General features: G+C 40.6%; 3 protein-coding genes across 6 annotated transcripts; 1 reads left to right on the top strand and 2 right to left on the bottom strand.

Annotated features, from left to right (window-relative positions):
* Positions 1–815: 815 nt before the first annotated feature.
* On the bottom strand, positions 816–9,410 carry nprl2 (NPR2 like, GATOR1 complex subunit). Of its 3 annotated transcripts, none has more exons than XM_080891337.1 (11): positions 9,278–9,410; positions 7,644–7,735; positions 7,364–7,532; positions 7,169–7,277; positions 4,379–4,515; positions 3,974–4,071; positions 2,835–2,871; positions 2,191–2,284; positions 1,985–2,102; positions 1,729–1,871; positions 816–1,639 (listed from the first exon to the last, which is right to left on the bottom strand). In XM_080891337.1, exons 3-11 carry the CDS (start codon positions 7,523–7,525, stop codon positions 1,572–1,574), a joined length of 966 nt encoding a protein of 321 aa, XP_080747463.1. In that variant the 5' UTR covers positions 7,526–7,532; positions 7,644–7,735; positions 9,278–9,410; the 3' UTR covers positions 816–1,571. The 3 variants fall into 3 exon arrangements, with proteins under 3 accessions (XP_080747463.1, XP_080747462.1, XP_080747461.1); XM_080891336.1 differs by having other exon boundaries at positions 9,261–9,409; XM_080891335.1 differs by lacking the exon at positions 9,278–9,410 and adding an exon at positions 7,983–8,644.
* Positions 8,812–22,394, top strand: hemk1 (HemK methyltransferase family member 1). Its single transcript, XM_080891340.1, is given in 12 exon segments — positions 8,812–9,098; positions 10,465–10,638; positions 10,725–10,816; positions 10,892–10,985; positions 11,086–11,223; positions 19,833–19,897; positions 20,049–20,098; positions 20,192–20,297; positions 20,939–21,034; positions 21,316–21,426; positions 21,576–21,594; positions 21,596–22,394. Coding segments are annotated over 12 exon segments (1,056 nt in total). The 5' UTR covers positions 8,812–9,032; the 3' UTR covers positions 21,641–22,394.
* On the bottom strand, positions 22,303–24,866 carry LOC308402459 (cytokine-inducible SH2-containing protein-like). Of its 2 annotated transcripts, none has more exons than XM_080891339.1 (3): positions 24,537–24,866; positions 23,552–23,715; positions 22,303–23,330 (listed from the first exon to the last, which is right to left on the bottom strand). In XM_080891339.1, the coding sequence occupies exons 2-3, from the start codon at positions 23,664–23,666 to the stop codon at positions 22,834–22,836; spliced, it is 612 nt and encodes a 203-aa protein (XP_080747465.1). In that variant the 5' UTR covers positions 23,667–23,715; positions 24,537–24,866; the 3' UTR covers positions 22,303–22,833. The 2 variants fall into 2 exon arrangements, with proteins under 2 accessions (XP_080747465.1, XP_080747464.1); XM_080891338.1 differs by lacking the exon at positions 24,537–24,866 and adding an exon at positions 24,134–24,518.

Below are 24,866 nucleotides of genomic sequence, written 5' to 3'. Positions count from 1 at the left end.
AACAAATTATTTTACGTATAATGTACTCTAGTTCGTACATATCAGAAAGTTGTTAAATCACCAATTAGATAGACCCTGTTAGTACTGGTTTGGACCCACTTTTGGACTGTTGCAGCAGAAATTGAGATCAGACCAGGCAACATTTTTCCAGTCTTGTTGTCCAAAATTGGCGAGCCTGTGTGAATTGCAACCTCAGGTTCTTGTTCTTAGCTGATAGGAGTGGCACCCGATGCTTTGTTTTCTGCTGCTGTAGGCCATCTACTTTAAGATTTGGCATGTTGTGCTTTCATTAACGCTCCTCTGAATACCTTGGTTGTAACGACTGGTTATTTGAGTTACTGTAGCCCTCTTATCAGCTCAAAGCTGTCTGACCATTTTCTTCTTACCTCTGGGATTAGTAAAGGCCTTTATGCACAGAGAAGTACCGCTCACTGAATATTTTCTCTTTTTTTGGGCCATTCTCTGTAAACACTAGTGATGGTTGTGTAGGAAAATCCCAGTAAATCAACAGTTTCTGAAATACTCCGACCAGCAACAACCATAATACATTCAAAGTCACTTCTTCCCCATTCTGATGCTTGCTGTGAACTTTGTCAGGTCTACAAAAGTCTCAGTACAAGTCTGTATTGAGTTGCTGCCACGTGATTAGCTAATTAGACATTTGTGTTATCTTATTAGCAGCTGAACCGGTGTGCTTCTTAAGGTAAGTGTATATGGTAGTGAAAAAAGTACTTGCAAACATGAAATTCAAGTCATCCTTCTAAATAAAAGTACATGAAATTATTATTAAAAACGTATTAATGGCAGGTGTCATTTCAAAGCATTTTATTTCAAATATTTTCTTCACAGTGTGATAACATAAGACTGTACCTGCTTGTTCCAGGGCTTCACTCCCATGATGAATTTTACTGCCGCTAAGTTACATTAAAAAGTTTTTACTATTTTGTAAACAGTTATAAATAATATGTTTCATCACCTACTAATCTGAAGGTCAGACATATTTAAATATCCTTGGGTAAAAAAATGAACCGAAACTGCCCTTATCTGTGTGTGAATGGGTGGATGTATCTTGCAGTAAGAAACGCTTTCAGTGCTTCTGTTAGAGCAAAAATGCAGCATATAAATAAAGTACAAATTCAAATACAAATGCTAATAACATTGCATTAACTAACTGCAAACGGATCTTCAACCCTCCAGGAATGAGTAGAATCAGCTAAAGGATATGTGGCAGTGCAATCTGTTTTTATGTTGGAATGTTATTTGTGCGGTAGAAATGACATGAATTTGGGGTTATAAGTAGAGTCAAAGCAATAAAGATAGCAAAATATGTATGAAGTATGAAACCCACATAAATAGATATTTTTAGCCTTTTTTCCATTTAATGAATGGATTGTATAGCCACATAATGAGTGTGATATCCAATCTTTCAAGTTTTTTTTCTTTTTTGAACAAAACTAAGCTAAGAAAACTGCAAAACGCTACTCATTATTTTCTCTGTTAATTGAAGAAACCTCCTTCTCTAGTTCAAGGCATCTTTGGCTGCTTAGGCACTGCTGTACCCTTCTGCCCCATCACTTCCAGCACACGACAATATTAGGATCGTTTTCCAAACGTTCATCAAGCTCCTGGTAAGTAATCCCTGTAAAATTAGGACATTGTAAGCACACTTGTTTCACACCATCAGTTCTTAAGTTTTGTCCAACAATCAAAGAAGGCTTCAAACCCTGCCTGTTTTGCAGCAGATCTCATCGTAACTATGACAACCGGTATAGAGTCGAGGAGGCCTGCTTCTCTCGTCGCGGATCACCTTCACGGGATACTTCTGCAGCCGTCGAATAAGACACTTCATTAGTCCAAACTGGATCAGCCTCCTTAGGAGAAACGAGTGACATGACACACATACAGTATGAGCCAGTGCCACTTTGACCTGAATTTTCAGGAGCGCTAAGTCTTTTCAGGAACTGATCATTTGAGCGACGCTAACCTCTCGTCGACCCTTTGAAGCTGCTGTGAGTAGCGTGAGCAAAGGTCTCGGACTGTTGTTCCCGGACTTAGCCCACAATACAGCTGGAACACATCTCTCAGACTCGCACGTTTCTGACCTGAAAGTGACAGGGCAAAGCTGCACAGTTAACGTCACAAAATAAATAAAGATTAACACGTGTTTTAATGGTCATGACCCCAACTAACCCTGCTTAGTGACGTAGTTAAGGCACTCCTCCTGAATGGACTTGTCATCTATGAGGCTCTGGACTTTTGGGGTGGTGCAGTACACATTAGAGTACTAGAGAAAGACCCATGAAGGCAACCAGAACAAGTCATCAGGAAGTATTAGCCACTTTTTAATAGCTTGCTTTTTACAGCAGAATATCAGAAGACTAGAGACAATAATTTAATGTATTTGTTAAAAAAAAAAAGAGGAAAAGATTAAAATTAAAGTTTTAAATAAAAGGCCTTGCACAATTAGCCTTCCCTCACTTAAAAAAACCTGCCCTAATATTCTGTATTCAAAGTGGTGCATAGAGAGCAATGTGCAATATATAAATTGGCTTTCTTTTGAAATAAATGAACCCTTTTATCAGAATGGCCTTCAGAACCGATGCTTGCTTTACGGCTTTACAACCTGTACTGCTCCCCCCCCCAAAAAAGTTTTTCTGCACAAGAAAATTCACTTTCACAAAAACAGAAAAAAACAAAACATTTCCAGAACACAGAAGGAATTATATGAAAAAAAAAATTACAACTTCTCAATTAAAACTAACATCGGCCCTAATGGTCCCTGATAAACTGTTCCACTACACTCATATATGTGTGATGTGAAATTAGTTTAATACCTGGAAAATTGACACCAGAGTCACAACACCATAGTACCTGTGAAGTTAAAAAGAGAAGTAAATACATCTTTTTGAAGTGTATTTTGACTACAGAGTGAAAATGCAAGTACACCCCCCTCATTCGGTAGCTTGAAAAACCACCTTTAGCTGCAATAACTTCAGCTTATCGTTGTCTCTATGACTTTATCAGTCTCTCGCGTCATTGTGTTATAATGTTTCCATTCACTGAGGTTTGTGGGCATTTATTTATGCACAGCTCTCTGAAGGTCCCACAACAGCACTTCAATCAGGTTGAGGTTTGGACTTTGACTGGTGATTGCAACATCCTGACTCTTTTATTTTTCAGTCATTCTGTTGCAGATTTGCTGCTGTGCTTTGGATCATTGTCCTGTCAGATAACCCAGTTTTGGCCAAGCCTTACAGTAGCTTTGGGACCGATGGCCTCACATTTGACTTTGGAATATTTTGGGATACACAGGAGTTCATGGTTGACTCAATGACTGCAAGGTCACCGGGTTCTGTGGCTGCAAAGTTCAAAACATCACCCCTCTACCACTGTGCTTGACAGCTGGTGCGAGGTGTTTGTGCTGATATGCCGTGTTTGGGTTTTGTCAAACAGCGCTGTGCATTCTGGTTAAATGTCAACACTTTTGGTCTCATCTTTCCAAAGGACATTGTTTCAGAAGTCTTGTGGTTTGTTCAGATCCAACTTTGCAAACCTACACTGTGCCACCATGCTCCTTTTACAGAGAAGCAGTCCTTCCAAACAAGCCATACTTCTTCAGTCTTTTCTAATTGTGCTGCCATCAACTTTAACATGCTAACTGAGCTCTTGTCAGTGTGAGTGTGTGTGTGTGTGTGTGTTTGTGTTAAAGGTTTCGCTGAGTACTGTACGACCTGACCTTGAAGTGAATCTGCTGGGATGTTAACCTACAAGAAGTCCCGGGAAGATTGTGGGATTGTGTTAGCTCCCACCTGAATGGTCCACAGCAAACTATTAAAACTTCTGCATTTACAGAGGCGTTCACACTTGGTTTATCAGTTAATCAAAACAACAACATAAAACAAAGTTTTGGGATGAAGCAGTACGTGTGTGAGGTTACTAAAGAGTACAACTGTATTTACTGAAAAATACTTACAGGAGATTCTGCACTGCAATACGAACAAGATTCAGCTCAACGTCTGCTTCAGCAGAAATTTTCTGGATGTGTCTAAATCCATCGATGTAGGGAAGAATCTGCAGTTAGCAGCAAATAGATAAGGGTTAGAGGCACGTAGTGCTTTTTGCATTACTGTGTAACTAAATGCTGTAAACATGTTAACTCATAAAAGCAATAAAACAGTATTGTACCAATAAAGGGCATCTTGTCTTGCACTAATGCCTTCTTTCAAATCATAAAACAAAGGATATAAAAACGTGCTTATATCACTTCCAGCACAGCTGATAAGTGTTTAACACTGATCTTTCTTCCAAGCACTTCTTAGAGTGCTATCAAATACCTCTCAAGAGCCGCAGCCAGAGGTTGTTGACATTGAAAGCCTACCTGTTGAGTGGTGAGATCCCACTGAGACTTGATAAAATGGTCTTTGCACTGGGTAAAGACTGGCACGTCGTACTCCTGAACTATTGGGGGGTCTTTTCGCAGCTGAATCAGCTTTAGATGAATGGTGTTAGACTCATCTTAAAAAGGATACAACAAACAAGAGTAAGAGCAGTTTAAAAAAAACAAAACACTGTTGCTGCCAACCAACATGTGAATACTGCCTATGTGTAGCTGGTAAATTCTTAAATAAAATTTTTGACTCAGAAACATCAGCCTGCATTTCCCATCTGAATTTCTAAAAAGAGTAACAGTCAGAGCAAAGCCGCTTGCATAGTGGCACTGCTTTGTCTTGACTTTACCTAATCAATCCAAACAACCACATAATTTCACTTTGGGCCATAACCCAGCCAGCATGTTGGTTGGCTGATAAGGGCTTATCAGAGATATTGGAAAACCTGTTGTTAGCGAACATAATGCATAACAAAGCTCTCCTCAGTGAAGAGTGTGCTCTCCTACTGCCTGGATGTCTGCCACGCAGGGGCAACTACTAAAACCAGGAAGGCTGTGCAGAGGGTAATTAATACTGCCCCAAACATAACTGGCTGCTCTCTGCCACTCCTGGAGATCCTCTTTCCTCAGGATATCCAGGGCCATCACAGGTGACCCCTCGTGTCCCGCCATCCCTGTTTGACCCGTTGCCCTCTGGTCGAAACCTCCAGTAAATCAGGCCCCACGCCTCCAGACAAACAGTTTCTTCCCCTGGGTCATTCGGAGTGTTGACAAACACTACCCCACCCCTACCCTCCCACCCACCAACCAACCAGAGTCATGGCCTGAGTAACCCTCATCAGCTTTTATCTTGCCCTGTATATATTTCTCCTGCTTGTTATTTATTCCTGCTGTCTTACTATTTATATTCTATTCCGGCACAGTTGGTGTGGAGGACCCACAATTTAGTTGTACGTGTGCAATGAACATAATGGGCCATTCTATTCTATTCTATTCTAGATGCTTTAGTTCATTTAGAAATGCCGTAATCACATGATTTGTCTAGTAGAGCAGCTGCAGCTCTATCGTTTATGATACTTTCAGTATGATCTGCAGCACAGTAACAGAGCACATGTCACATTATTACTAAGTACATGGATCATTACAATTTTGGGCTTTTAAAGATTTCTCTGAGCTTTTCTTTTTCTAGGGTGGAATGAACATACAGCATGCATCCGTAATGTACTTTAAAAATGCATGTTGTATTTACTCTAGTTATTGTCTAATATTAATATGTATTTGATGGAGTACCAAAAGGTTGATTCTGTTCATCTGGATGTAGCCTTTTCAATGGGAGAAACGTTTCGTCACTCATCTAAGTGACTTCTTCAGTCTCAGCTGACTGCCGGTTTCTCCAACCTTATAAACAGTACATTTGCACAATTACTGAAACCAGCCCACTGAATGAACAATGCGCTGTGAGGTCAGTTCCTTGATCATTAATATGCAAATTGTCATGACCATTGATCAACAACCACTGATAAATGCCCATTGATCAAAGACCTGCGGTCAGCTGAGACTGAAGCAATCACTTGGATGAGTGACGAAACGTTTCTTCCATTGAAAACGCTACATCCAGATGAGTAGAATCAACCTTTTGGGATTTACTGACCTGGATGATTGAGCATGCATCAAGACATATTTGATGGAGTAATTAACTTTACCCAGATAACAGCTTTAAGTCTCTGCAGCGTCTGTATGTACTGATTTTTAATTACACAACATCATATTTACGTTAACCTAGCTATAAAAGTAGACGGTAGGAGGACGAAGAACATTTGAACTTTGGACCTCCACAGCCTAAAACCCACAGACTGTACAGGATTCAGTTGTAAACGCTGTGTACATTTTGTATTTACTCAGGTCTTTAGTCTTTGTCTACAGTTAAAATTTATTTGATGATCTAAAACATGTAAATGTGACAAATCAGGAAGGGAGCAATTACTTTTTTACAGTACTGCAGCTCAGTCTTTGTCTCATCTGTCCATAAAACCTTTCTCCAGAAAGCATTTGGCTTATCTGTGTGGGCAGCTGTCAACTATGGAGTAGGGGCTTCTTTCTTAGTTGGCACCTGTTTATGGCTGCTTTGAGCTTTGGTGGTTCCTGTTCTGTTCCTGAAAATCCTAACCAATTTCCTCTTATGTGATGGTGACAATCTTCCAGACTTCAGCAGTGTTGACACATCAGAATACATTGTACTTACATGTAGTTGTTTAAACAGATTATCTTGGAATCTGCAGTCAAACTTGCGGAAGGGAAATCTATAATTTCCCTTCCTACACCCATTGTTCTGAGTATTGGCAATCTAATGGGTGATGTCAAACAAGCATTTTTATGCTGGAAAAGAAAACGTACCAGAAAAATCATGTAAATCATGATCACTAACAAGAAGTTAGTCTCGGAGAGTTAAAAGACATTGTAGAAACTTCAGCACCACTTATTAAAAGATTTAAGTGAGTGTGTATATTTAAGTTATGTATATACTTCTGGCCCTGTGTGGATTAGAGAACATCCAAAATAAGTTCTAACTTGTGTGCCAAATTCTTGTCTTTTTAAGTCATTAAAGATTTAAAATAATTCCACCCTGGAAAAAAGAACAGTTCAATGAAACAGTACAAAATTACCATGACATTCATGCCCATGATGAATGTGTGTAAACGTCTGACCACAGCTATATATTAAAAAGATATATTGCTCCTTGCCACAGATAAAACTTATAGCCAGTAAGATGCCAAATAATACCAATGGGTAGGGTGCAGGCTCCCGTGGCATTAAGATCCTCTAACAAAGTTGACATAATGGGTAAAAGCTTCTGTTTGCTCTCCTCTTTGGATATAAAGCCGCTCTCCAGCTGCAACACAACAAGACAGAAAATCTCTAAGGAATCATCCCGAAGAAAGCGATCACGTGAACATGTGAAAATATGATACTCTTTACCTCCAGAGTTGTAAGGTATCCAGATAGCTTCTTAACAATAGGCTCGAGGCTGCAAGTATTGGTTCGGGCATCGCAAACAAGGCCGAGGTTAAACAGGAGGGCATTTCGGCTATATTTCTTATGTTCGATGCACACTGGGCAGCCAATTAACTTTTTTCCCATTGCAGTGCTAAGATTTAAAAAAAAAAGAGATTGGTTGATTAAGTTAATACACTATTATTTAAATACTAAGGACTTCAAACAAGGCAGGGAGACAGACGAGCAGAATAAGACTACATACACTGTTATTAATTTGTTTTGTAGCTCTGGCTTGGTGATAATATAAACCTGAACGGTGTCAAAGAGCTCCCGTGAGATGTACTCTTCTGGAACCTGTTAGGAGAGGACACAGTATGACAAACTATGCCCAATACGATACATGAGCTCAGAAGGATTATGCAGAGTACATGTCAATGCCAAATGACTATGAAGGATTAAAAACCTGCCTCGCACGTTTAAAACACACTCAGTCATGAACAAGCTCTCAATTGGGGCATTTATAAAGATAATCATAACGACAGTAGCTATAAAATAAATAACATAACATAAAACTACTTTACCAGACCATCTGCAGACTTACCTGATATGTTATCTTGGGACCCAGAGTAGGATGAAATTCGCTGAAAAATATACACTCTATCCGAGTGGGCATGCCCATCATAGATTTTATCCTCATGGAGAACTAATCCAGAGGTGTGTAAACCCTGCTGAGTCCTATTAACTTGCCCCAAATTGCGTTAACAAGGTATCTCCTGTGTGTCTACTGTGGATCTTCCCAGTTTATTTACAGCAGCATGAGCTAGCATATAGCTTTAACGTTTAAAGACAACTTAGCGACGTCCTTAGGTACTTAAACGCAGGTCTAAAGTTAAGAGACGCCCTATAAAATCTGTTATTAATGTATTAAGCAGAGGTTATGGTCACCCAGGCATCAAACTATTCAATAACTCGACACATCAACGCATGCAAAAACCAGACAGGGAAGAACAACAATAATATCGCCTTCAGGGACACCCAGTAACTTAGCTTTAGAATAAAAATTGACGTCGCAAAAACTGTAAAGGCAACAATAAGACAGAGGAAGTCGTGGCGTATGTAGCACCAATAATGTTTTAAAATTAATATAAAAGTAACACGAACTCTGTTGTCGTATAAAAACGCTTTAAAGTATTGGGCCCTGAACAATTGCGCAACACTAAGGAAAATTTCCCTTTTAGACAATTTAAAGGTTTCGAATAATAGTATTTACCAAATGTAATATTACTTTTATTACTTGCTAATGACTTTTACATTTATAGATGCTATTTTACCATCTTACTTTACAGACTTAACGTATGTGACGGTGTAGCTTTATATGTTTTACAGTCCGTGAAGGCAACGTCGTTCAGTGGCGTCAGCGCTGCGCAGACTGCGCCGCAGTCGCTCTCTGTGCCGCGTGCAGGACACAGTACGAGCCCTGCCAGTTAGCTTGTTGTTCCGACACAGAAAAATGTTTGAATTTCATACAGGACCGTAAAGTGTAGCATGCTGATCTAACAGACTACTGCCGCCATGCAGCGAGTTCAGCCCGAGAGCGCATAGACTCCGGAAACCCAATGAATAACGATGTAAAGATTTAATACTGTTAACCATGTGGAGAAGGTCGCTGAGTACAAGCTACTACAGATGTTTTGGGTGCAGGAGTAGTGGACCAAAGGTAACTGGTCAAGTTATTTTTTTTATTTATTTTTTTCCGGGAAGTCGACACGTTGCGTCCAAAGTGTTGAACAAACAAAAACATGACAGTGTCACGGCTTTAAAAACCAACCAACAGTCCAAACCTGTTCCTGTTGCCTTCCTAACTGGAAATATTACTCACATTACAAACTAGCGCACCTGTAAGCACAGACCAGGTCAAATGAGTTTCTTGATCTGTTTATCAGTTGATTTCCATTGACGCAACTGGACCAAATCTGTTTTCTGTTATCTTCTTTTTAACAAAATAAAGTGGCAGGCACACACAGAGGCAGCAGAGCTCAGACTGAGTCAAGCCTTCAGGAAAACATTCCTGCAGTTCTCGATAAAGCTTTACAAAAGCTCTCCTGCTTGTTGACAGGCGAACACACCTGTCCGTATTCCTCAGACTTATCAGTATCAAACCTTCCTGCTGCTTGCTGTCTGTTGGATTTGAAATTGTACTTGTTATTTATTGAAGCCGTTTGCACTTCTATATCCCAGTATAATTTTTTTTTTGCACAATCCCAGCCTTATTTTGTATTTATTTGTCTTTCTTTTGCTTCATTTTTTAAAATCGCTGTTGCATATAAAATTTTGCACTACTTCACACATTATAAGGCCTTTATTATGGGCCCGTGGTACTTTCAAGCAATTTTATTGTAGGTTATAGTTCTTTATGCTGCTACTATCACATAGTAATTTCCCCTTTAGGATCAGTAAAGTATCTTTCGATCTATCATGGCACATAACTTATACCTGTACTAAATAAATACTATATAAGCTTGAATAACTCAAATAAATAAACAAAATGATTATTGTCCATACACATACAGTAACTAATAATAACACTTCTCTCTTACTGGATTACATTAAACTAATGTAAGTTAACTTGACTTACAGATTCCCTCTTAACCCCTTGGTTATAGGGAGGAAGTGAAAATTATTTATGACTTGTCAGCTAGACACGTGTTATGAGTAATCGTGAGTGGTGTCTGAGGTTTGATCTAAAATAAATCGTGATGATTTCCAAAGTTGCTGGAAATTCCCCCGAGGAAATGCTTAATGGGAGTCTAACATCAGTGTTAAAAAACTGCAGTTGATACTTGGAAATTTTATTTGAACTTAAATGCGACAGGTGCCAGTTTGGCTCCCTGGTTGAGCTGGTGAACATGTGCCATATGGTTCAGAACTCAGCAGCCTGGGTTTGAGTTCAACCCTCAGCCCTTTACTGTGTGCCTTCCCTCGTCCTTTCTCCCTTCTTTCCTTTCTACTCCACACTGCTTCACTATCAAAATAAAGGCGATAATGCTCGCTATAAAAATAAATCCTAAATGTCATGCTTTTAGGTACTTTGGAAGTCCCAAGCTGTCCGTACATGCAGCGCTCCAGCCTTACCCGCAGGCAGGATTACACCACTTCAGGCGGTGAAGTTATGGAAGAGGCGCTTTGAGGAGAGAGGTGTGACGGAGCCTGAGCAGTCCAGCCAGTACATCATTGCTCATCTCCTCGGAGCTAAAACTGTAATTTGCAAAATCTACATTGCCTCAGCACTTGCACTGACATGCAGTAAACGTGGATCAAGTTCACATAGCGTTTCTTTATCCAGATAGAAAGTCTTGAGCAGGAGAGATTAACAGAGTTTCTCAGCCGAGAACAAACAGAGCAGATATGGAAGCTCTGCACCACACGTCTCTCCAGGTGAGTTTGTGCATAGATCTCTCTATATGCATTTCAGTGATTTTCAGTGATTCTCATGTTGCATGTTTGGGTTAGGATGCCCGTGCAGTACGTGATTGAAGAGTGGGACTTCAGGGACCTGACGCTGAAGATGAGGCCTCCTGTGTTCATACCACGACCTGAAACGGAGGTAAAAGAAAAGACGAGGCAGTGCATGCTCGCAGTGAAGACCCAGCAAATGATCACGAATAAGCCGAAATGTGATTTTTATTTCGTCTTTGCTGATGCAGGAGTTGGTCGAGCTGGTGCTCAATGATCTGCAGATGAAGACTGAGATGGGAGTGCCTGCTGAGACGGAGCCTACGTGCCTGGAAGTGGGATGTGGGTCTGGTGCCATTTCTCTTAGCCTGCTGAAGAGTCTGCCTCAGGTAGAATTTTGTGCTTCTCGTAAGATTTCAGACGAGTGAAATTACAATAAGGGACCCCACAGGAAAAAGGCTGTTTAACTTATTAATGTATTACCCCTCACTTTGGGTCTTAATACACTGACAATGAGTCAAATTTTTCATTACAACAGTGAAATATATGCAGTATATTGAGGTTTCTCATTGGTCGTGATATAACCACTGGTTGCTAGGGAAAAATGTGTATTCCTATGACTGGTTCTCATTTCTACCCTCACTGATTGAAATTGAATTTCATTGAGGTCAGGTTTTCTGCAAATCTTGTGAATGCGATAACTCGAGAAGTAGGTCACCTGAAGTATACATTTTTACATTTATACCACGTGTGCAACTGACAGGAGTTGATGTGTCGTGAGGGGTGGAGCTGGCAGCCGTCAAAGTTTTTAATGTTTGTCTGCAAATACTCGCTAACTACGAGCTGAGCGGTAAAAAAATTGAAATAGTGTGATTCAGACTGGAAATAAGTAATCGTATAAGAAACACTTCTGTCATATCAATGAACGATAATAAATATTCAAAAGAGAATAAACACAGACCTTTCAAAATTAACTGTTTCCATCCATCCATTTTCTTCTGCTTATCCGGGGCCGGGTCACGGGGGCAGCCACCCAAGCAGAGAAGCCCAGACCTCGTTCTCCCCAGCCACCTCCTCCAGCTTGTCCGGGGGGACACCAAGGCGTTCCCAGGCCAGCTGAGAGATATAATCTCTCCAGCGTGTCCTGGGTCTGCCCCGGGGCCTCCTCCTGGTGGGACATGCCCGGAACACCTCACCTCATTAGTTTCCATTTTAGAAATTGCAATGTTTATATTTTAACTGCATACATTTGTCAAAAAACAAACAAAAAAACAAACCAAATAAACCCTTTGACGGTGTGCACGTGTAATATTAAAATTACATTCTCAAATTAAATAAAATAAGACATATATGAAGTCCAGACTAAGGCATAAAAATGTACCTTTACTTTATTTTCTTGGAAAGATTTCGGACATTAACAAGAGGCAAGTTTTTGTGCTGCTAAATCCAGACGTTATGATAGTGTAGATTTTAATAATTTATATTAATAATAATTCAGTGTTCCACCTAACAACCCTTAGGTCAGTGGATCGGAGTTTTATGGCCTGTGTGCACTTTTGTTGGCTTTTGAAAAAAGATTTCATTTTTATATTTTTAAATATTTTTGTAATGTAACTAACGCAATATTTGATATTATTGCAGGTATTATTTAGGACATTGCCAGACTGTCACAGGGCTAACACTGACACACAACTAGGGCTGCTCGATTATGGCAAAAATGATAATCACGATTATTTTCACTGAAATTGAGATCTCGATTATTTGACGATATTTATTTAACCCTTTAAGACCTACCATAGAACCAAGTCCGCCAGAGCTTATATTACTTTTTTTTTACATGCTGTAGTGCCATTTTTGGGAGCATTTCAAGTTGCTATACATCAATACAACTGTTATAGCCCATATTTTAATAATATGTATGCATTAAGTCCATAGTAACTACATTAATTGCAAAAAAGTGCAATAAACTACAAAAGAAATTGACAATCGTTTTTGTTTTGTTTTTTTTACATATATTTCTACTTGGGGAAATTTAAGAGGTTTATCCCTCAAAACTTTAAATACAAAAAAGTTGCAAAAAAATAGTTTCCCACCACAGAAAATTTATTTTAAGTGTCTTCATAGTTTTATTTTGGAGATACAGCAATTTTTATATACTACAGGAAAAACAAAAAACAATCCTATGATGCAAATTTGGAAAGAAAACAGCAGGTGCATCAAAATAAACTATTTCCAGCTGAGCAATTCGAGTTCTAAGCATCCCAGAAACTATTCAGAAAAGTTAACATGACTTATAAAAACACCAGTATAGGCTTTTAAGGCCTACAAGTAAAAAACTACATTTTCCGCGAAAATGACGTCACTTCCGTCACTTAAGCTGATGGCATAAGATGTAAGTACAACTCCTCCGGTTTCTTATGCAAAACAAATTATTGCGCTAGCTTACATGGTTCCGGTTCTACAGGGATTTAAAGGGTTAACAATAACAATGTATTGAATAATGACTTTAAAAAATAATATAAAATAGTGTGCAAATACTGATAACAGTGCAAATGTTTGCAATATAAAAAATAAATGAAAAATGTAAACATCTATGTTTAGTGAACTTTGCAGTGTTGCTCTGTGGTGCAGCTACGACACTGTAGCAAAGTTTACACACTATGTCTACACTCCAAATAACTTCTGCTTAGCTTTCCGAGCTTCCCTTGGGTCCTCTTAATTTTTGTGATGCGTATTTGAAATGCAGAGAGGTGCGCTGGATTTGCCACATGGAGCAGCGCGAGAGTAAAGCACGAGGGAGGGGCTAATAATCGTTGAAAGCCCAGATCGTAATCGTGATTAAAATTCGATTAATTGAGCAGCCCTACACACAACCATTCACACTCACAGTTAACCTAACCCCACTAACTGCACATGTTTATTCTGTTGGAGGAATCTGGAATACCTGGAAAGAACCATCCTAGACACAAGGAGAAACATTTCGTCATGAAAGAAAATGGGCAAAACAGAAGCTACACTCCCTTTGAAATATACATGTTCACTCTTGCCTGTTTATTTTTTTCTCTCTTTCTCTCCTTTTCTCCCTTCCTCTCCCTCTCTGCTCCTCTCTGAGACTATGCTGTCAACCAAAGGTTGAATGTAACAGTGAAACAGAATTTAAAACCAATAAAAGGCATAAACTGATCCATGTTTAGAACAATATTCAGACTGAATAAAGGCTGCTACTGGACACAGATTTCCTTTTGACATGCTCTCAGTTGGATCTGGAGCTGTACTGTAGACAAACAATGAAGCACAGAACAGGAATAGACATCTATAACAAACTAAAATAATAAACTACATCAGCCCCTTTTGCTGGCAGCTAGCGATATACCAGCAGACTAATGGCTCCGAAAGCTACAATTAGCTAATAATTTCGAGTGACTTAGGCTACTTTAGCTAACATTTTTGACGTTATTTAGAGAAGTCACAACATCGCCCCTGCATTATCAGAACAGTTTGCACTTTTGCTATATTTCAGTTAAAGTTTGTTTTGAGTCTGCATCACTTATTTGTGTTGTTAATTGCCTCTCCATCTTCTTTCTGCCGCAGCAACGAAAAACGTACAACAACGCTGGGCAGTTTTCACTCTTCAGTAGAGGAGTTACAGTGGGGCAAAAAGTATTTAGTCAGCCACCGATTGTGCAAGTTCCCCCACTTAAAATGATGACAGAGGTCAGTAATTTGCACCAGAGGTACACTTCAACTGTGAGAGACAGAATGTGAAAAAAAAATCCATGAATCCACATGGTAGGATTTGTAAAGAATTTATTCGTAAATCAGGGTGGAAAATAAGTATTTGGTCAATAACAAAAATACAACTCAATACTTTGTAACATAACCTTTGTTGGCAATAACAGAGGTCAAACGTTTACTATAGGTCTTTACCAGGTTTGCACACACAGTAGCTGGTATTTTGGCCCATTCCTCCATGCAGATCTTCTCCAGAGCAGTGATGTTTTGGGGCTGTCGCCGAGCAACACGGACTTTCAACTCCCGCCACAGATTTTCTATGGGGTTGAGGTCTGGAGACTGGCTAGGCCACTCCAGGACTTTCAAATGCTTCTTACGGAGCCACTCCTTTGTTGCCCGGGCGGTGTGTTTTGGATCATTGTCATGTTGGAAGACCCAGCCTCGTTTCATCTTCAAAGTTCTCACTGATGGAAGGAGGTTTTGGCTCAAAATCTCACGATACATGGCCCCATTCATTCTGTCCTTAACACGGATCAGTCGTCCTGTCCCCTTGGCAGAAAAACAGCCCCATAGCATGATGTTTCCACCCCCATGCTTCACAGTAGGTATGGTGTTCTTGGGATGCAACTCAGTATTCTTCTTCCTCCAAACACGACGAGTTGAGTTTATACCAAAAAGTTCTACTTTGGTTTCATCTGACCACATGACATTCTCCCAATCCTCTGCCGTATCATCCATGTGCTCTCTGGCAAACTTCAGACGGGCCTGGACATGCACTGGCTTCAGCAGCGGAACACGTCTGGCACTGCGGGATTTGATTCCCTGCCGTTGTAGTGTGTTACTGATGGTGACCTTTGTTACTTTGGTCCCAGCTCTCTGCAGGTCATTCACCAGGTCCCCCCGTGTGGTTCTGGGATCTTTGCTCACCGTTCTCATGATCATTTTGACCCCACGGGATGAGATCTTGCGTGGAGCCCCAGATCGAGGGAGATTATCAGTGGTCTTGTATGTCTTCCATTTTCTGATGATTGCTCCCACAGTTGATTTTTTCACACCAAGCTGCTTGCCTATTGTAGATTCACTCTTCCCAGTCTGGTGCAGGTCTACAATACTTTTCCTGGTGTCCTTCGAAAGCTCTTTGGTCTTGGCCATGGCGGAGTTTGGAGTCTGACTGTTTGAGGCTGTGGACAGGTGTCTTTTATAGAGATGATGAGTTCAAACAGGTGCCATTCATACAGGTAATGAGTGGGGGACAGAAAAGCTTCTTACAGAAGACGTTACAGGTCTGTGAGAGCCAGAGATTTTCCTTGTTTGAGGTGACCAAATACTTATTTTCCACCCTAATTTACGAATAAATTCTTTACAAATCCTACCATGTGAATTCATGGATTTTTTTTTCACATTCTGTCTCTCACAGTTGACGTGTACCTCTGGTGCAAATTACTGACCTCTGTCATCATTTTAAGTGGGGGAACTTGCACAATTGGTGGCTGACTAAATACTTTTTTGCCCCACTGTAGCAAAATATAGCGTTAGAAGACAATGTCAGAAAATAATATTAAAATCTATTATCATTACTACTATTATTATAGTTATTTTTAGGGATCCTGTGATGAAATATCTCTATTGTAGGACTGTTTTTAGTCGCAAATGAGGGGGAAACACTTGCGTTTACAATGTTTAACACATGCTTCAGAGCCAAGTGTTAAACGAAGCATCGAGTCAAAGAATTTGTGTCGAGAATTTTTTATCATCGAATTATTCGCACTAGTTTGTAGACAGGTCTGTCACTTCCATTCAAACTATGATCACAGCAATATGCTGTAACACAAAGCAATCACAACGAGTTTTGTGCCAACCAGTCAGAGAATACATGTTTTTCCCTAGCAACAGGTGGTTGTCAGGGATCAGAGTCTATGGCTTTATTTTTGTGCCACTATTCTGAGCGCACGTGAAAAAAAGAATTGTAGGTGCAAGTGTTGCATTTTGAGGAGAAATTTATTTTGAGCGAAGAAAAGCTAAATTTGAGTGAACAAAACTCATTGCTGCGTGCAAAAACTGTATTTCAGGGTTTGCTATTATCCACACACACACAATAGCAACCCTCAACATTTCTGCCCGTGTGCGTTCAACTCTTTCTGTATGCCGTTATATTTGTGCCACAAAACCAGCCAATCACAGACTTGGATGCAAAAAAATCTGATCGGCTACTTTGGTCTCCAATCAGCTCGAAATGACGAAATGCAATATCCCAGAATCCATTTTGTCCAAAACTCAAACGAGGCAGTGGCAGAGGAACACAGAGTGGTGGAGTTTGAAATATTACTCTTTCTGGGTCACAAAATAAACTTTTAAGATATTTTCATGCGAGAATGGTGCTGTGTAAACGTCAAATATCTGCTCGATTTATCAAAACATCACATATTTGCATAAGTGCTCTAATGTTTTCGGAGATGCCTGTTACCCACCAGCTGACCGGGTGGTCACTCGGGTTAAACATAGTATAAGGCTGAACTGACAAAAAATCGGCCGACTACACCACCAGGTATTGTAGGAAAAACCATAAAGCTTTTGAATGAAAACAAACGCTGTTGTCACAGTGATGTACACTGTCTTGTTGGTATATATGTATGATTTGTATCACCTTCATGTTTCCCTCTCACCACATATCCAAACCGATATCATGACCAGCAGCTTTTACAGCTGTGGCTCTGGCAAACATCAGCTGATACTAGAAAGTAATATTAAATAAATTCTAACAACAGCTTATCAAGCTTAAACGTGCTGGTGTTGTTTAGCGCAACATCCGCTGGTTTCCTGTTTCTGGTGCAAAGTGGGCGATAAACAAACAAGAGAGACATCAGCTGATCATTGATCAGTTTCATGATTGAAGTAGCAACAAGAGAGGGAGGGGAGAGAATGAGAGAAGAACAGGCAGTTGTACAGCAAAAACACAGAATAACTCCAGCTTTGTGTCTTTTTTCATTCTAGCTGAAGTACGGGACTAATCGCGTTCCTTTTCACCTCAATAAGGATGTATTGTAATTGGTCCAGCCCAGAGTTGATTAGCCAATTGGCTAATCCACCACCTTTCATTGTTTATACCATTACAAAAACAAACAAGCAAACATAAAAATGAAAGATCACCATCGGCCCACCGGGCAAATGTCCGGTATGCGCAATAGCCAGTCCAGCTATGCGGTCAGCTGGTGGGTAACAGGCATCTCCGAAAACATTAGAGCACTTTTGCAAATATGTGATGTCTTGATAAATCGAGCAGGTTTTTGAAGTTTACACAGAACCATTATCGTATGAAAATATCTTAAAAGTTTATTTTGTAACCCAGAAAGAGTGATATTTCAAACTCCGCCACTGCCTCGTTTGAGTTTGGACGAAATGGATTCTGGGATATTGCATTTCGTCATTTCGAGCTGATTGGAGACCAAAATAGCCAATCAGATTTTTTTGCATCCAAGTCTGTGATTGGCTGGTTTTGTGGCACATGGCGTACAGAAAGAGTTGAATGCGCACGGGCAGAAATGTTGAGAGCACACATAGCGAGCGAGCTCAAATGCAAAAACTGAGCGAGAGGGGCTGCTATTGTGTGTGTGGGGATAACAGCAAACACAGTTTTTGCACGCAGCAATGAATTTTGTTCACTCAAATGTAGCTTTTCTTCACTCAAAATAAATTTCTCCTCAAAATGCAACACTTGCACCTGCAAAAAATTTTTTTATGTGCGCTCAGAATAGTGGCACAAAAATAACGCCATAAAGAGTCCGGTCTTTAGGCATGAGTGGCTGCAGCTTTAACAGTTATTTTCCCAGCGACTGCCATCAGCCTTCAGCAACCACTTGCAATCGGTCAGGGTAAACTCATTATTCCTCCATGACCCGGAGGTTGCCAGATGGTCACTGACAGGTCTTTAAGCCTGTGTGACCGGGACCTTATTCGCTTGATCCTACACTGTCACCATGACGGTCATGCGTCCAAATGAGCTACAAACTGAATGTCTGGCGGTTAGTGGTCGTGTGTCTGCAAAATCTCAAGACCCAGACGTTTTGTCTTCCTCATCAACATCTGTCAGATGAGGTTGTGTTTTGAACATCTGTGGTTTTGATCAGGATCCTCTTTGCAATCAGTAACGTTGTGTACAGACTTTCATGTTCTCTTCAGGAAGTTGTGACATTTCCTGTAGCACCAAGCATTTTTGAAACTAATCCCATATAACAAGCAAATGTCAGCTTGTTTAGATGCTGAACGTGATGCATCAGTTAGAGAAAAATTACAAATTACGAAAAACACTGACGTAAGTTGGTGGGCAGTCGTGTGTTATGAGAACAGTTTCAATCCTGGCATTAATTCTCTGAGTTAAATAAATTCCTCTGGAGGAATGGAACACCATGCTCACCTCGGGAAAGTCAGGTACTGACACAGGTGAATGTCATGGCCTTATACACTCAAACTGCTGTTTGAGCTTTTTGACCCATAGCCATTGGAAAGTGTTGCTCACTACTATTGTCAGCTTAAGTCTAAATAGATAAATTGCCTTAACCTAACAGTGAGTATTGATACAAAGGCTGCAGCTTTTTATGTGTCATTTAGTTATTCTAAAGAACATTTGACAGTGGATTCTTTAGGCTGAGCTAATTGAGTGTTTTTTTGAGGCTTGTGATGACCATATGTTATGTTTCATTTTTTAGTGATGACTTATTTATTTACTATTAATAGACTGTAATGGCGAAGGACCAGACAACCACAGTGTTACAGTTTGTTGAGTGTTTTTTATTTACAGAGTTAAAGTGCAGCTTTCCAGCTGCCTCGCTCTGCGCAGCACACACCGCTCTCTCGTCCGGTCCCGGCATCCCCCTGAAATAGGGAAGGCATGACCCGGTGATGGAGAACAGCTGTGTGGGTCAACCTCCCCTGACACAACACACTGAACCCCCCGCTCCACCCCTCCCTGTAGCCGAGCCACATTGATTAACAGGGAAAAAAATCAATAGGATAACTGATATGATAAATCATTAGTTATAGATTTCCAGTTGATAAGCTGCTATCCTCACATCACATGTACATCTTCTCATCTCAGCTGATCAAACATGCACTCCAGTTATACTGTGATATTGTGTTTGCATATTTTAGACTCTCTTCTGTTATCAGATTATAAAGAAGTAAAAATGTCCCAATTTTCCCGTGCATACAAATACAGGAAAACAGAGAGAAAACTTCTGCGTAAAGTTAGTTCTTGTGTTTTGTTTTCCAGCTTAAAGGCGTCGCCCTGGATCAGAGCCAGGATGCAGTGGATTTAACAAGAGAGAACGCACTAAGGTAATTGCAGCACAACCCATGAAAACTATGTTGTAAATGTCCTTTAGCATTGATTTTTTTTTATTATAAAGATTACATTACATTATTATAAAGATTACATTACATTGTTATAAAGATTTCATAAAATCTGAAAAAGGATTTTCGTCTGCAGATTGGGACTTGAGGATAGATTAGAGATTCATCACATCGATGTCATGAAGGGTCAGTGAAAGTTTTGCATGTTTTTTTCTAAATAACAAAGCTGATCCCTCTGCTGATAAAAAGATTCTTTTGTTTTGTTTTGTTTTTTATCAGATGCAGAAACTCTGCTCAGTCTCATTAGGCCAGTTACAACTTTGGTCAGTAACCCTCCGTACCTGTTTTCAGAAGACATGGCGTCCCTTGAACCTGAAATTTTAAGGTGACTAAATTCTCATTTTATATATATTAAACCTGTCTATGTTTAACATTAAAAAAAGCTTTATTCAGTTGGATTCGCAAAAGTTGTTATTAAATGCAGAATGTACAAATCTTTAGAGTGAGCTATTAAGGTTGTATTGTTTAAATAATTGTGAGTAATTACAATGTCATTAAGCATTCATCTGTTGGGTTTATAGGAGAAGGTGGAAATATATGAAACTGTAAAAGATTTATGAAAGATAATCTCTGGGCATATAAAACCAAGCAGAATTTACTGTTTTAGGTTGCTTACAAATACAGTTGTATTTATAAAAAATTGTACAATTGTTACAATTTGTTAAACATTGTATTTGTTAAAGCTGTTTAATAAATACAATGAAACCAATATAACAATATTAACATACTGTTTAGTATATGTTATTTATGAGTAGCTGACCATTTAATCAATGTTGGGATCTTTAAATTAGAAGAAATGATCATAGTGAAGGAAATGTGCACTCATCCTTTACTTTTAGCTGTAATTTGCATGTAAAATGTAAATCTAATAAATAAGCTTATCAGATTTCATTAGAAAACATTTTAAAATATGTGATGTTTGTATCTATTTTACAGTGTGTGCTTTTGCTGTGTGCTGCTCCCCAGATTTGAAGACCCGGCTGCTTTAGACGGAGGCGAAGACGGCCTGAAAGTGATCAAGCAGATTTTGACCCTGGCTCCCCAGATTCTGTCCAGTTATGGGTAAAAACCAAAAAAAAGCCAACTCTCACACACAGATGGACACACCTGTGTTCAATTCCTAAAGGCAAAAGCGCCTTGTCACAAGAACAGCATGTTCTGAAAAACACATGTATCGTGTTGCCTCTTTAATGTGTTAAGCTTTCTAAAAGACTTCCAGTGAATGCACTTCCAGGCATGTGCTGCTCTCATCTCAGGGTTACTTTTCAAAATCGAGTCCTGTTGATGATTAATTTTTACCCCATTTCTGTGGGTTTTTTGTTTTATTTCCTGGTGAGAAACAGTCGTGCTTACTTGGAGGTGGACCCCAGACACCCCCCACTCATTCGACAGTGGGTGGAGGGGAACGTGGACGGGCTGCAGTTTAAGGAGGCACGGCATGACATCACCGGCAGGTCTGTTCAATAAAACTGCTTTACATCAATATCAGTTTTCATATGAAATCACTCTGCGTGAGCCCACTTTCAGGGCCATCGCTGTGATTTGATTAAGGGGTCTGGGGTTTGGGCATCAGTGACACCGGCTCATTTTTTGTGTTTCCTAGGCCTCGATTCTGCATCCTTCAGAAGGAAGAAGTCAAACAAGGACCACAAGCAGGATCTGGACTGAGAAATTAAGATCCTATTACGCTGGCTTTAGCTCAGGTCGCCGCTGCCTCAGCTCCCCTACCCCCACTGAACCACCAAGCACGCGCTCACACTGATCTGATAACACCCAGCATTCATAATTTGCACAAGCGCACATTGTTTTCATGTCACCGCTGCACTTTTAATCTAGTAACAGTCGTGATCACATCCTGCGTCACAATAAAAAATGTGTGCACGAAGGCACAAAAAAAACGCAGGCTCCAAAGCTGAAGGTAATTACCGAAGCTTTTCTCGGAACCCTCCCTCTCAGAAGCTCACCCTCCTCCCAGGAAGCATTCAGTAGTTCTGTGAATCCACTGACGAACGGTCCTCCCCTCAGCTTGTCCTCTCGCTGACTCAGATGCAAGCGGCGTGCATTGTTGAGCAAAAGCTCACGCAGCACGGCCTTTACTTCCTCACACAATCTGCTTCTCTCGCATACTTAGAGTTTAAAGGCCACTAAGTCTTTGTGTTTCAAAGGTGATTTAAGGGAAAATATTTCCTAACAAGTGTCACAAGAGCAGTCGTCATGCGGGGGTTGGTGATGGCGATCGCAAGCCTTAACACAACAGAAACGTTTGGCATTTCAAACAACACAGATGAATAACAAGTGGATACAAATGTAAAAGCATGACACGCCAAGAGTCCAGCTGGTGGTTTTAATACAAAAACGTACACATGTAAAAGGTACAAAAAGATGCTGTACTGAGAAAACAAAAATAAAATGGCATAAAAGATGTCTCAGTGTAATCAGTGTACTTCTCAGGAAACTATATACATCTTGAACTGATGAAGGAGGGGAGAAGATATGGACAGTTTTCCACATCCATCATAAAACAGAGTACAGTACTTCATGTTTCTCACAAGTTTTTGTTGTTGTTGTTGTTTTCCTTTTTCCTGGGGTGCTTCGACATCCAGTCCTCAACAATTTAAGTCTGAAACCAGACACAGCAGGATTAACTGAATTTGTACACATTTTGTCACCAAAAACATCACCCTGTGTCCAGTATTTTTGCAACTGGCCTCCAACTGCTGAAGCAGCAATGTCTTTTACGGACACAAAGGACCCGCTTAAAAGTGTTGTTTTTTTTGTTTTTTTTCCCCTTAAGCTGAGATTCAGCCATTAATAGTGATTCAGTGAACCTCCTCTCCTCTTTCTCCTCCTCCTCCGCCCCCTCAGACCTTGAAGGGATAGTCCTGTAAGTAACGCAGCAGGGGCCTTGGGAGTGGTAGCTGATCGGGACAGTCAGTTTGTCTGTTAATGACGAGACGTGTGAGGTGCTGAAGAGAGGGGAGGCTTTGGGGCTTGTACAGAGCCTGCTTGAGTTTTAGTACCACTGTGGTCTGCTGGATGCCCTGCTGAGAGGCTTTTGAAGGAGGCTCCTCCTCCACTCTTCCCTCCTCTGCCTTTCTCTCTGGTCCCATGTAGTGCTGCACCAGACTGGGAACGCTGGGGAAGGATGACAGGCTGGGTCTGGCCGGGGAGCTGGAGTCGAGCAGAAACTGGGCGCAGCTGTACTGGATCCGTATGCTTGTGGGGCCACGCGCGGTTCTGACCGACAGGGTCAGCATGTACAGAGGGTGACTGCTGTCCCGTACCAAAAAGGCTCCTTCAGATGCCTCCTGAAGAGCAGCGTGGGCCTGGGCTGCAGTCACAGCTCCCCAGTACCATCCTACACACACAAATTCCTAAATATTAGTCACCGTGAACAGATCGTGTTGTCCTGCATGAAGCCTGATGTTTACTTAGCGATGAACAATCAACTAATCTCTCAGAGCAGATAATGAAATGTACCAAACAATACCTGGAACACATCGAGGATTTTTAGGAATGCTTTTTTTTTCTCCTTTTTTTTTGGAATGAGAAAGATGTGAAGCATGTTTTAAACCACACCTGAATTTTCTAGGTAGCAGAAGTTGCTGGCAATGGCCCTCAGATCTTTTGTGGGGTCCCATCGTGGACTGGTGCTTTGGAAGCAGGGGGTGGGAGTTGCAGTTCCTGCCCGCATACCCCGCGGGGATTCAGTGGACGGGGTAGTGGGCAGAAGAGCTCCAGGACTGGAAATCAGATGGAAGATACTAGTTAGCAGACATAAACAAACACAGCAGGAGGATTTATCACAGCTTCCTTGTTTTTAACCCTGGAATTTTAATATTTTTTGGCTGATTTATTTATTTTTCAAAAAACTGACTTTATCGCATTTTATCCTATTTTTACTACTGACCTAAACAATGAACTACTAATAACTAGTATTTTTTAAAGGTTACGTTAGATCTTGCAACAGGCTTGCATTTGTTTTGTTTTCACCTGAACAACAATAATAATAATTAAGGCCAATTAAGGCAATTTTACACTTATATATTTATATATATATATAAGTGTATATATATGTGTGTGTAACTGAAATTTCCCGGCTGGGTTTCTTTACAATGACGAGCAAAGAGAAAGCAGAGACACAAAGAAAAGTCAACTCACCCGGGTACACAAAGAATCATTCTATTTCTTCACTTCTCTGGGCTTAAATCCAATCGGACTTCAGAAAACAATCAAAACATACAGAGACTAAAATGTATCTAAAGAAAAAGGAGGGGAAAAAAATAAAAATCTGGCTAACAAACAATCCGCGGTGACATGGGTTTCATGTATGAATAGCTCGATTGTAACCCGAAGAGCTCCGTGCACGCAAACAGGCTCTGCTCCTGTCCTTAACACTGATCAGCAGAGAGGAGAACAACAATAAAATATAATAGAAACGACCTAAAAGCGGCTCTACTGTAAAGCTCAGCTCTCCGCAGCACTGCGTTGGAGTGTGTTGTCGCCAGAATGAGATCCCGATGTGTGAAGGACAGAGTGTAAAGGCTTGGCTTTTAAAATTTACCGTTTCCTAGAAGTCTATTCTGAGAACTCGCAGCACCGGCGGCTCTGACGTCACGCCGGCCGCACCAACTCCCACTCCGCTCCAACCGCCGCCGGTTGTTTCGCTTCGCGGCAGGGCTACAGCTCCTCTATTAGCGCTCCTTCGACGGACAAACCGGGTTCGCACATATATGTGTGTGGGGGTTTTTGTGTTTCGGTTAATTCCCAGGACAACCGCCCCGAACCGTGCTGTTTTTCTCTGGCATCTCTCCCCTCGTTTCACCCGGCGGCTCCCCGCCTTCGCTGAACCTGCGCTCCGCTCCCAGGAACCGCGCGGCAGCTTCTGCCTAGT

The sequence above is a fragment of the Rhamphochromis sp. 'chilingali' genome (genome assembly GCF_963969265.1).
Source record: "Rhamphochromis sp. 'chilingali' genome assembly, chromosome: 9".
NCBI classification, from domain to species: Eukaryota; Metazoa; Chordata; class Actinopteri; order Cichliformes; family Cichlidae; genus Rhamphochromis; species Rhamphochromis sp. 'chilingali'.
Note: the sequence above shows the minus strand (reverse complement) of the source record. Positions and strands in the feature narration are given on the sequence as shown.

What these genes read in the sequence shown, in the direction of transcription:
- LOC308402459 (XM_080891338.1), bottom strand. Translation starts at nt 24,153, where the DNA reads ATGATTCTTTGTGTACCCGG. An exon ending in ATGATTCTTTGTGTACCCGG is followed by an intron (nt 23,716 to 24,133) that starts GTGAGTTGACTT and finishes TCTGATTTCCAG; the next exon opens with TCCTGGAGCTCTTCTGCCCA. An exon ending in CTGCTACCTAGAAAATTCAG is followed by an intron (nt 23,331 to 23,551) that starts GTGTGGTTTAAA and finishes TTGTGTGTGTAG; the next exon opens with GATGGTACTGGGGAGCTGTG.
- nprl2 (XM_080891335.1), bottom strand. Translation starts at nt 8,078, where the DNA reads ATGAGGATAAAATCTATGATGGGCATGCCCACTCGGATAGAGTGTATA. An exon ending in GATACCTTACAACTCTGGAG is followed by an intron (nt 7,278 to 7,363) that starts GTAAAGAGTATC and finishes GTTGTGTTGCAG; the next exon opens with CTGGAGAGCGGCTTTATATC. An exon ending in GGGATCTCACCACTCAACAG is followed by an intron (nt 4,072 to 4,378) that starts GTAGGCTTTCAA and finishes TGCTAACTGCAG; the next exon opens with ATTCTTCCCTACATCGATGG.